A 12,551-nucleotide genomic window follows, 5' to 3' on the forward strand; every position below is an offset into this window, starting at 1 on the left:
ACCTCTAAATACAACACGCATACTCAGCTCCTAGCCAAGATGTGCCCACAATATAGGCTTGACGCCAGCTCTCTAGAAACAAAGACTTTGATGTCTCCTACACTTCGCACCTAGAAAGCTTATAAGCACCAGAGCTCAGGGTACTTCAGATCTGCAACTTTAACCCAAAGCACTGCACAGTCTTGCCTTTCCCTCGCCTTCCAACTAACAACACCCACTCTCTTCCTAATCCGCCAAACCACCTCAAGACCGCGCAAATGGCAGCGGAGCGCATTACAAATCCTAATAACATATCATAATGAGTAAAGGCTGGTCTATGAAATGGGAGACTTATGCGCTTCAAATGTTTGAATTATGCAGGACTAACGCGTCCTGTCATCCTTCTGAGGTTGATGAAACTAGTACCATTAAAGTAGGTAATAACACCCATTAGTACAATGCTTAGAAGCTGCAGTAATCCGGCATGAAGTGCTAAACAAGACACAAAATAATATTACAAACACACATCTTCTGATGTACAAGTTTATTGGGGGAAACAAATGCAAGAAAATGTTATAAAAGCAAAAGTTATCACCGGACTTTGCTGGTCACTATTCAGAACATATTAATGCATTACCATATAAAGAGTTTAATGTGTGTGTGTGCCACCTTTGGTGTCCTGTCGACGGGCGAATTGGCAGTTTTCTCGAATTCTGTGCCCGTTGCCCTGGTCGTGTTTTCAGTGCCACATAACACCAGACAATGCCCGTAAAGGACCAGTAGAAGCCCTGGAATAGCACATGCGCAGGTAATCATGATTGTGATAGCAGGAATGCTGGGACAAGTTCTTATAGGGCTACTGAGTCACATTTAAAAACGCAGAATGCAGAGATTAATGACGTCAGTGTAAGGTTTCGCTTTCTCCGCGGTCACTTTGTTGCCAATGCAATCTTTATTTTTGGATGCGTTGTGCTTGCTTCCAACAGTTGCCTTTCCCAGGCTGCCCCCATTTTAGCAAACTCGGCAGCAGTTGCTTCAGCGCAGCCTCCCTCTGCAAGCTTTTATCAACTCTATGGATGCTGTTTCATTCAAGCTGCCAATGGAGCGCCCGTAACCAGCTCATTCTTCTAAAACAGTTTTCGGTGACACTTTGGAGCCACTAATTGCTAAGGAGCTGTTTATGCTGCTAGGATTCTTGTGGGCAAGACTTCAGGCCTGATAACGAGTTGGCCAGTAGCCCTTAAATGCAGCGGTAACGCTAATACTGTCGCATTTAAGGGCTGTTCTGATCACGAGTTGTGCGCGAAATGGGCTGTGTTCCTCCAGCTTTTTACTGGAGGTGAAAATCCCATTTAGCGCCTTGTTTTCAGTGCAATTACCACCAGCGGTATTAGTGTGCAGTATTTGCGGCAAAAATGGCCCATTGGGTCCAATGGACCCAACGGTAAATGGGGATTTCCCGTTACCGCCCAACCCGTGATCCGGCGGTATTAGCACTGGACTAGGTGGCGCTAGCGCAATTAACATTATGTGGTATCCCCGCAGGATTACCGTTGGAATGTCGCCCAACTAATGATCAGGCCCTTTGTCTGCAGCGAATCGCTTCTCCTAACCCACACATGGCTTTTAAAAGAAGTGTATTGAATTTTGTGAAATATTTAACTGCAACACAACACATTGCCACAAGCATATTAATGGTTTTTCACAACTAAACCGAATGTACATTTATCATAGGTGTCAACAAGTGGAATATTTTTTCCTTCAGATGAAACGAGAGCATGGTGCAGTAGAGCAAGAGTTTTTAACGAAATTGATAAAATAATTTCTAGTGATATTTAGCTTCCCTTTATCCATTTTAATATTTTATGTTACCTATTGCATATATTTTTAAACTATGATTAACGATGTATACATTATAATGTGTGCTTTGATGGTTTTAACAGCAGAATAAAGCTTTTTTGATATCACAAGCATTAAGGAAACGTTGGTAAGGGGATTTATTGATCCTTGATTGTAATGAACTAAATGTTTTTAGCTTGTGATGACTATATAAGAAAAACTGACATGTATGCTTTGTTTTGAAACTGATTTAATAAACTAAACTATATCTGTCACTGATAATGACAGACACATATGGTACACCAGTATGATTGATCTTCAATCCAATCACCTTCCGCTAACAAAGACCTGAGATGGAGCATAAGCCCAATGCTTCATGAAAAAAGTCCTTGCCGCCCTTTGCAAGACTAAATATGTGGAGCTTCAAGCAAGGCCAAGTACTGGGCTAATGAGTCCAATTCATCTAAACCCATCCCATCGAAATTTTTCCATCTAACAAATGTCCAGCTAATGCATGTTTTTTGAGGGTAAGGGGTTAATTTTTGTTCAGGAGTATTTTAAAGGGTAAAAAACGGGTTTGGGGGGGGCTGACCCCCCAAAAAAAGAAAAGAAAATGCATTAGATGGAAGTTTTTTAGATGGAAAAATGTTGATGGAATGGCATTAGATGCAATGTTTCTAGATGAAATGACCATAATCCAGTCCAATGCACCTTTTCCGATCATTACAGTGGGAAAATGGGTATATGCTGCCTGTACTGGGCCGCAGGCTCCGAAAGAGGGAGTGCCTTTATGTTCGAAAAATTAATCTCAATCTCCCAATGCAGACAGAGCAAAGAGCGATAGGTGTGCAACATTTTCACAATTGCAACTAAAACTACTTTTGTGAAGCAAATTCAGAATAAGAACAGAAGATTTTGGTTTAATTTCAAACTCGTTCTGCCCTGAAATATTCTCGCTTCCGACCGTCTTACAATACTACTAAGCCTAACTGGCTTGGGTTGGTTCAGTGGCAAATCAAACCTGAGAATTGGTGGGGTTTTCAAAGAAAAACATTCTTAAGGTCTTTTAAGCTTGCCTGCTAAATATTTAACATTGGAATTTTTGTAATTCATAATGAACTTAGGCGCATAGACGTTTGAAGTCAGAAGCCATTACTTTTCAGAGTTCTGGATGATTGAAATTGGCTTTATATGTAGATGATGTCATTTTTGGTATTTTTTTCAGATGTGGCAAATACAATTTAAAACATCACAAAGAATCTACTCCCATGTTATTGCACATAAATCTCAGTGCATCAAGGTGCTGTGTTTTTTAAACACGGTGGGAATCGTGCTAGCTTAAAATTACCCATACAGCAGCGTTAGACAATAGGAACCAGGTCAAAGAGTTTCATACTCACATTGGTATCAAAAATGGTTTGGACTTTTAAAATACAGATTTTGGAGCCTCATAAACTGTATGATGTTTTGGGGATCTGTTTCATATTTAGCATTTAGTCACACCTGTGCCTCTCTTTTTGGCTGTGCATGGAAGTATTCATGTATCAAGCTGCCACTGTGTGCGACATTACTCCTTCCTTCTACTTCATGCAGGATTCTCCTCCAGCATGCCCTCTTTGATATTGTTGCATTTGTTTATTAGTGCTTCCTTGACTCAGAACTGAGCGTAGACTGACCTTCCTTTGGCACAGGGTGAAAAACAATAAAACAAAGCCTGATTGGAAGGACTAGGGCTCTGGGCTATATCTTCATCAAAGATGGTGGTCCACCTCACTGGTTCACTGCAGGGTGATTTGAGAGTCCTGTGTGGATCACTGTGTATTTATTTGACACTTTACACCTCCTCACATTTGCGCTTGCAGATGCCTCCGAGTGGTAGCTTATGCACCATTTATTAGTGACCTTGTGGATCAACTGAAGTGTCTGATTGGATGCACTGACAGATATAAGAGCTACTCAATGGATCCCTTAATACTTATTCCTACCGCACTGCCGGGTCAGTTTTGAGATTATTGCAGAAATTAGATTATTACCCAACGTCCAGGTGTCATCAATATAAATTATTTCAACCTAGAGGAAGACTGTGAGGTCGAAACACGTGTCGGCTGTTTTCTTCAGATTAAATTACATTCTTTCTGTTACATTTGTGGTTATTCAGCACAGTGTGGTTGTGCACCTGTTACATTAATTGTTGATGAAGACACTGGGGGCATAGGGACTTTCATTGCATGACCACCCGCAGCGTTTACAGTGCATCCTACTGGTGTATTAATCCTTTTCTAAATCATTGACCTCTGCATTTGGTTCAAGCTCAATTGCCCCAAGCCTGAGGATCACATAGGAAACAGTGTTTGGAGGGGGGAGGATGCATTAGGGTTCTTTGGTTCATTGTATGGGAGTACTGAGCCATGAATACATTAGGGGAAAATAGGAATGTGAACTTGTCCATTATAAACACTCCAACTATAAGAACTGTGGTTAGTCAGATGGTGTTGAGGTCATGGGCCGAACAGTACAATATAGCATCCCATTTGGAAGTCTTGCCTTCATACATTTCTCTGAGGACTGCAAACATACATTTTTGAAATATAGACCATGTAATCCCCTGGGAGACCTTACTCAATTCTATTATTCCAGACCCCACATTGCACAGTTCAACCTCTAGTCCAGTTACAATTTTTCCATTTGAGACCTCTCTAGGTTCATTAATGTTTTTTTAAGAAATCAAGTTTTATTTTCAATATCTATCCATTCACGCCCTGCCTTGTGATTCTTTGACTCACTACGTGTTACACATCATCCTTTGGAAGGACCCGCCTTTCATCGGGTCCCACCATTTTCACATTGTTTGAATCCTTCCTTAGAGGGAATTATTTTTATTCCTTCTTTCCTTAGGTTCTCCTCTTCTCATTCCTACGTGCCATCTCTTGTAAAATCCTCCTGGCTACTCATAACACCTTTTATCATGGCACTCAACAGCCTCCCTCCTTGCTGATCTAACACAGTCCTGCCACAGGCAAAACCTTCCTACTGAATTGCATTCCCCATGCCCTTGCGTATGTGTCCTCCGTTATACCCCTCACCATCATCTGAAAGAGGACTGCATCATGATGGACTGCCCATGAGATGAGGGCAGCTTCCCATGAGCATCTCCTAGGCTGATCCTTTCTCTAGGCCACAAATGTAACCACTGGACACTGGCCTTCCACCTCCTGGCAGACAGGAGTGGGCAATCCAGATGTTGAGAGAGTGTTCAGCTTCAGTGATTATCTTCATCCCAGACAAACCCAGAGCAGAGGAGCCAATAATATCCAGGCCTAAACCTAGCGCAAGAACGTGCAAAGCAAAGATCCAAACTACGATAGACTGACAAGTTAATTAAACGTTTGTCTGTGTCCCCACAGTATTCCTTATTCTGGCAATTACACACGCCTGATTTTCATCTCTGTTTCCTTTAGTGAGTAAGAGAGGCTTTTCCACGGGTACCAGTTGATGCCGCTTGCATAAGATTGTTGAGCCCGCTGTAGGTAGAGCCCATTGAGGTTGGCGTAATGGCATGTCTTGAACCAGAAGGCTCCGAAGGTGAGACCTGCACAGTTCTGGGCGAAAAGATCCTGATCTCGGTCGATGGTGGAGAACTTCATCCCACTGTGATAGGATAAGGCATCACCTACAGAACAACACAGAAGCAAAGTAGTTCATGTATTACTCCTTTGGTGAGAACATGTGCACTTAACTGCTTCCAGCACTTTTAAGTCACAAAGACTTCATCCAAAGACAAATTAGGCTTGCCAAAAATGTAAAACCTTTACATTAAAAGAAGTGTATCTATATGTATTACCATCTTCAGCTTATCGACCAGACTGCCCAAAACCCCCAAAATCAATTATCTGAATTTCATTACCTGCACCTCCATCGACGAAGCCGTCCACGTACAACGCATATCCATCCTCCTCTGCATTGATTGCATGGGGAGAGATTGCGAAATCAGTGTATGTTGCAGAGGCTGTGCTGTTTTCGAAATCTGCTAGATCCACTCTAAGCTCATACTTCTGCTTCAAGGTCAACAGGTAGAGGTTATGCAGACCTAGAGGACGAGAACAAGCATCAACAATTTGTAAGTGAAGGACAAAGGTGTGGTATCCCGTCCGGTCTGAGGCAAGGGCATTTGTATAGAAGATCAGGGTACGTGTTGATGGTTAGGTTTGATGAGATTGCTGACATCATACTTTCCAGGGGAAATTGAGAAATCATACTTTTCAACAGTGGGGAAAAAGTGAGTCTTCCAGATCAAATGGAATCCTAAGAAAGGACAATTAGCATTTGCATATAGTATGGATCTGCAATGTAAAAAGTGTCTTATATGCAGTTTACAGCAGAAATTAAAAAGCCTGATTATTAATACTGAACACACCATGTCTTTTTCTTTCCATACATGTCTTCCTTGGATTGTCAAATACAGCACTCTTTAAATGTATCGCTGCTCATTTGTTTCACAAGTCCACTTGAAAATATGACTTTACATTCCAAATAAAGTAAATAGAACAGTATTGTGCAGTATATTTAACTGTAAGAGCTTGTTGGAGGTAACTAGAAGTACATTGTGCCCCGGTACGCACTTCCATGCATCACAGATTTAAAAATATTAATTTGTGTGAATTGTACCAGGCTAAATGCAAAATAAATTGCTTCTAGGTGCTGTGGGTGAACGGAAGCAGCAAGGCGAAGTGAAGAAAGGAAAACTGTGAGGATGGACTATGATGGAGATGGACGTGAGGAAGAACTATGATGAAGGAAAGTAGTATGATGCAATGGGATGAAGGAGTAGGACTGACACCAGAGAAAGACTGTGACAAAGGAGAAATACTATGCCAAAGGACTATGATAAAGGAGAAGGCTGTGACAAAGGAGAAGAACTATAATGAACGAGAAAGATTGTGAGGAAAATAAAGGCTTGTTCATAAGGAGAGCTGTGGCGAACAAGGATTGTGACGAAAGACTGATGAAGGAGCAGGACTGTGATAAAAGACTGAAGAATGAGTCAGACTGTGATTAAGAAAAATAACTTAAAGAAGAAATGTACTGTGACAAAGCAGAATGAGTGATGCACTGTAATGAGAGAAGATCTAATGCGTTGGTCAATGATGCGTATGCAGGTTTTATAGGAAGGTTTGGGTGAAGGGAAGCAAACTGATGGCAGGGAAGGCTTGAACAATGATATTGTTTCTTTTACACCACGACTTGTTGATGCACTGTTATTCTAACTGTTAGAAGGATTATGTATTAACTTTGATGCACATTTCTGTTTTTTTATGATTTTTGTTTTTATTTATATATTAGTTTTATTGTGTGCTTTTATGGATACTATGGTGCAATTTTTGGTTTTACGACATTGCTGTGTTTGATGTATTGCAGTTTTTATTGTGTGTTTTATGGATACCTATCCGAAATAAATGATGATTGAGAAGGTCTGTGATGAAGCACAATGACAAAGGAGAAGGATTATGATGATGGACTCTGACGAGAAGGACTGGCAACTAATGACTGCGATGAAGGAGAAAGCCTCTTACAAAGCAAAATATCTATGCAGGACTGGCAAACGAGAAGGATGGGAATGGAGGAGGACTGTGAATGAGAAAGGCTGTGATTAATGAAAAGCACAGTAATGAGGAAAAGGGTTGTGATGAAGCAGGTCTGTGAAGGAAAGGATCTGCAACACACAAAGATGATGACAAGAGAGAAGCACTGACAAAGGAGAAGGTCTATGATGAAGCACTATGGCAAGGGGAACGGATGCAGTAAGACTGTTGTATTAGGATTATGACGCAAGAGATGGACTGATGAAGGAGGACTGAGGTGAAGGAGGATTGTGTGATGGAGAGACTGATGAAGGAAAATTGTTTTGAAGAAGATCTGTAATGAAGGTGAATGACTGCTGAAGGATAAGGATCAGGATGAAGGCTAAAGAGAAGTAGTGTTGAAAGAGGAAGACTAAGACAAAGCAGTGACTGTGATGAAGAACTGAATAATGACTATAATGAAGAAAGTCTATAATTAAGGGGAAAGACTATGAAGGACTGTGTCAATGGACTGTGATGAAGATGAACTGTGACAAAGGAGAAAAACTATCTTGAAGGCTGAGGACTATGACGAAGGACTGTGAAAAAAGAGGACTGAAAAATGAGAAAGGCTTTGATGAAGGAGAAAGACTTCCTAATATGAGGGGACTAATGGAAGAAATGGACTGTGACAAAGGACAATAACTGATGAAAGAGAAGGACTGTGATGAAACACAATGACAAAGGAGAAGAACAGTGACAATGGACTGTGTTGAAGGAGGATTGACAAAAGTGAAGGACTGTGTCGAAGGACTTCACAAAGGAGAAGGACTGCGATGAAAGTGAAGGACTGACAAAAAAGGGAAGACTGACAAAGAAGAATGATTATGGCAAAAGATATTGAAAAAATTGTCAAACAACAACTAATGCAATTGGTCGAGGCCGACCATATGCTCGGCCCACTCCAATCCGTTTTCTGTCCTAACTACAATTGACATGTTCGATCTGACCACTGCTTTTGATATGGTAAATAATTCCATTCTTCTAACCACATTGTCCAACCTCGCCATAGTTCACAGCATCACACTGCACTGATTCTGCATCTTCTCTGCAGGAACACAATCTGTAAAATGTGGCCCTTTTGTCCTGTGCCCCCCCACCAAATTATCTGTGGTGTCCCTCAGGGGTTCTCCCTTTCCCAAATCATTTTTAATATTTACATACTCCCACTTATGGCTATCATGCAGAGTTTTAATGTTCACTTTCACTCCTTTGCAGATGATATGCAACTCTACAGGAAATGTAGGGGTCCAGCAGACAACTTTAAACAAATACAGCTTTGTCTCAATCAAATTAAATCCTGACTAGCAAAAAAAAAACTTTCAACTCAATCCATCAAAAACAGAACTGTTCTATTGAGGCCCCCAAACATCTGCTTTGTGGCTCAATTAAACAATCTCTACCTCCAACGCTGTTTGGCATCTCAATCACGCCAAAAAAAGTAAAATATTTTGCTGTCATATTGGACTCTGAATTCACCTTCTCTAATCTAATTATTGAATGTGTCAAGTCTTTTTCAGCATCCATCAGCTCAGGGTGGTTCTCCCTTATCTTCCAATTGCTGACCGTGCATCTGTTGTTGGCACACTAGTACGTTCTAAGCTAGACCATGTGAATGGTGAGGAAGGATAGCTCAAGGGCAAAGTGTTTGTCTTGGATGCAAGACAATGCATCGCAACACTGGTTCGAATCCCGATCCTGCGCTTGGAAACCACTTGCTGGTATTAAGCACATTATATAAAAACAATTATAATGCTCTCTATGCCAGTCTACCCAAATATCTGGTTCACCACCTCCAAATTGTTCAAACCGCTGCAGTTCGACTCATGCTGAAATTGCCATAGGATTCCTCAAGCAGCTTGTCCAGATGTAGTCTTCACTGGCTACCTCTTCATTAACGAATCCTATTCAAGATCCTATGTCTTGCCTTCAAGAGCCTTCACGGACTTACCCCACCCTGAATCATGCAAACACTGTGACAAAACAATGTTGACTATACCGAGTATGGCGCCTTTGCGCCGTACCAATATCCCGACTCCCATTACTACAAATAATGGAAGCAGGGTTTGTGAGCGTGTCCCCCCTCTCCCGTTAGTCAGAGTAATGGGGGTTACATGGCAGCGGTGGACAATAAAGATAAAAGTTGGAAAAAAGAAAAAAGGACCCTGCAGTGCCAGTTCAGTTCCACATTAGTGGGACAGAACTGGTGCTGCAGGGATACAGTTGAGACGGCTCCACACTTCTGTGTGTGCTGCCGAAAAGGTTAAGTGGGTAGGGGGGAGGCAGGTAGGGGGATGTGGGGCACAGTGATGTATGTGATCACTGCGCTGCGCCATAATGGAAGTCGGCTTTTTGAAAGCCGACATTATGGGTGGTGCAGTGATAACATAGATACGCCCCACCCTAACTTGCACAGAGAATTCAACTGAACCTGTGCTCACAAACACTATGATCTTCACCTGCCCATCTGCTTGTGGTTTCCAAAAGCAGTTGTTCGACAAAAGGTGACCGCTGTTTCTCAGTATTTGGGTCAAGATCATGGAACAACCTCCCTGTCTCCCTCTGCTCCTAGGAATCGCTCACGGTTTTTTGTAAGCAACTGAAAACCTTTCTTTTCTCACAATCTGGATAGTCACTACACATATGCTAGCAAACATCTTTAGAACTGTCCCAATTAGAATATCACCTAAGTCCAGATGCAGTTTAAGTTTCTTCTGTTCAGTACTTTGTAGTCTACGTGCTTATAAATGCGACTGAAAATAAATGAAAAGGGAGGAGGATGACTGTGAGACTAATGAAGAAGATGGACTGCGATAAAGGAGAAGGATTGTGACAAAGGAGGACTGTGATGAATGAAAAGCACTGTGATGGAGAAACACTGTGATGAAGGTGAAAGATTGTGACATAAGAGGACTCTGATGAAGGAGAAGAACTGATGAAGGTGAAGAACTATGATGCAAATGAGGGGCTGACAGAGGAGGACTATGACACGTAAGGACTGTAATAACGGTCTGTGTCAAAGGAGAAGGACTTTTATGCAATGTGATGAAGGAGAAGGACTGTGATAAAGGAAAAGGATTGATGAAAGAGGACTTTGAAGAAGTACTCTAAGGAATACTGTGATGAATTAGAATGACAATAGAAAAGGAGAATAACTGTGACAATTGGGAAGGACTTTGATGAAGGACTTCTGAAGGATAAGGACTGACAAAGGATAATGATAAGGAAACCCGACCCTTGTAGCGCGAGCATCAGAATTTTCAGGTGGGATTGAGCCCAAGACTAAAAGTGCTTCATTTACAACAAGAACATTATTCTTTGTGTGAACCGTAATGACACATTAAAGGCCAGGCCCGGATTTGAAAAAGGCGCAGGTTGTATGCCGAAACACGTGTCATCCAAGAGGGGCTGAAAATTCAAAATAATAAAATTTATCAAATACAACAGAACTTTTGTATTTGTCATTCATAGCAAAAGGAAATACACCAATAATTTATCTTGGCTTAAATAAGTGCAGGCACAGTTGCAACTTTTCCTAAAGGATAATGACTGTTAGTAATACGAAGGACAAGGACTGTGACAGCCTAGTTGACAAACTGGGCTAAAAACAAAAAGCATACCAAGAGGACCTACCCTGGGAGGCACGAGGATGAATACTTAGGGATAACCAGAGGGGGTCTAGTATGACCGCAGGGGAAATACCAGAGTTCAGGGTCACTAGGCATTGCACAAACAGAACTCAAATCTAAAGTTCATTAGCAACATAAAGATCCAAAATGTAGGTCAGAGGAAGCGGAAGTCAGATCTAAATCTGGCAATAGACAGTAGGGGGAGGGGGTTATCAAATGGAAAGCCCAAACTGCCGATCCAAAGTGTCAAAGCCCAGTGAAGGCAGGATCAAAACCACTGAAGTAGGGCAAGTCCAACGCACACTACAAAGCATGCGCCAAAATAAAATAAGAACAGAAAATCCAATAATGGGTAAGCAAAAAAGCACTGCTGCAACTGGAGCTTGCCAAGTTGAGAATCAGTGAGCAAGAGGACAACACTGCTTTTACTTCTGTGTTTCATGGTCTGTAGAAATGTCTGGGAAGCATAGTACATGATGATTTCAGGGCTGGACAGGCAGCCAAGAGATGGAGTCCTTGTGTGCATGGGTGCTCACTCAGGCACCATGGGAACCACCACCTCTTATAGATTGACCAGGAGAAGGACAGCGAGAGACCTAGTGGTCGTGGGTATATGACAGCCATCTCCCTCACCGCAGCAAGGGCCACAAATCACACAGGTGATCAGGATGCAAGATGTTGAAAAGACCCATAGGGCAAGAGGCATGGACTTTACTGGAATCTTCCCAGATTATTTCTTTTGGGCCATATTATTTCCAGTCGTTCAGTTAGTATAAACATCTCAAAGGAACGCATGAGTCCAAAACTGCATTGACCTTATATTCTTTGGAACCCTGCAGGTGTATTGGAGTGGGCCAGGCAGCAAACAGAAAATCATCAAACCTACTTTGTATAGGCTTACTTAATAAGGGTGTAGTTTACGGGATCCTGGTATATACAGATGCTGTATTGATAACCATACCCTATAACCCACCCGATACCTTAGAGACTCTTGTCTGTGCTGATCTGCACAAGGTCCAGTAAAATCCTCAAAAAAATCAACTGGTCTTTTGCTGTATGGTGTATGGACTCTATGTATACAACCATCTGTTGCAGGAACTGAAGAGAGCCCAAGGCCGTCCACAGGCAGCAGCATGCATGGATGCTGTCTGAACATGGAATAAAACGGAGAAATCCTATGTAAACGTATGCGGTGCGTTGTATGAAAAATCAACAGTGCTTTGATGTTTCAGTCACAGACAATGAAAGTACTGCTCCAAGGTTTGGCTTGTTCTTTGGGTCCGATATCTGTATGAGGATGATAAGCCAACAAAAACCAGCCATCAATTCTCAGCAGAGTTGTCAGCGCTCTCCCAAAACGGGAGGCCCATCAGTTAGTATGCTGAATTGAAGCCCATGGAAGGGAATTCTGTGTTGAAGAAAAGGTCGGCTAATGCAGGCGCTGGAGGTATGCTGGTCGACTTACGAAAATTAGTTGATCACTACC

General features: G+C 41.9%; 1 protein-coding gene across 3 annotated transcripts in view; it reads right to left on the reverse strand.

Moving 5' to 3' along the window:
• Positions 1 to 508: 508 nt before the first annotated feature.
• The window catches only part of LOC138580907 (microfibril-associated glycoprotein 4-like), a 427,453-nt gene continuing 415,410 nt past the window's right edge, over positions 509 to 12,551 (reverse strand). For all 3 annotated transcript variants that reach the window (XM_069651832.1, XM_069651831.1, XM_069651830.1), the window contains 2 exons: positions 5,723 to 5,905; positions 509 to 5,488 (listed from right to left, as the gene is read on the reverse strand). In XM_069651832.1, the coding sequence (XP_069507933.1) occupies positions 5,241 to 5,488; positions 5,723 to 5,905 (431 nt within the window). In that variant the 3' untranslated portion in view covers positions 509 to 5,240. The remainder of the gene's footprint in view (positions 5,489 to 5,722; positions 5,906 to 12,551) is intronic.

Source organism: Ambystoma mexicanum, chromosome 3p (genome assembly GCF_040938575.1).
Source record: "Ambystoma mexicanum isolate Mex_15411 chromosome 3p, UKY_AmexF1_1, whole genome shotgun sequence".
Taxonomy (NCBI): domain Eukaryota; kingdom Metazoa; phylum Chordata; class Amphibia; order Caudata; family Ambystomatidae; genus Ambystoma; species Ambystoma mexicanum.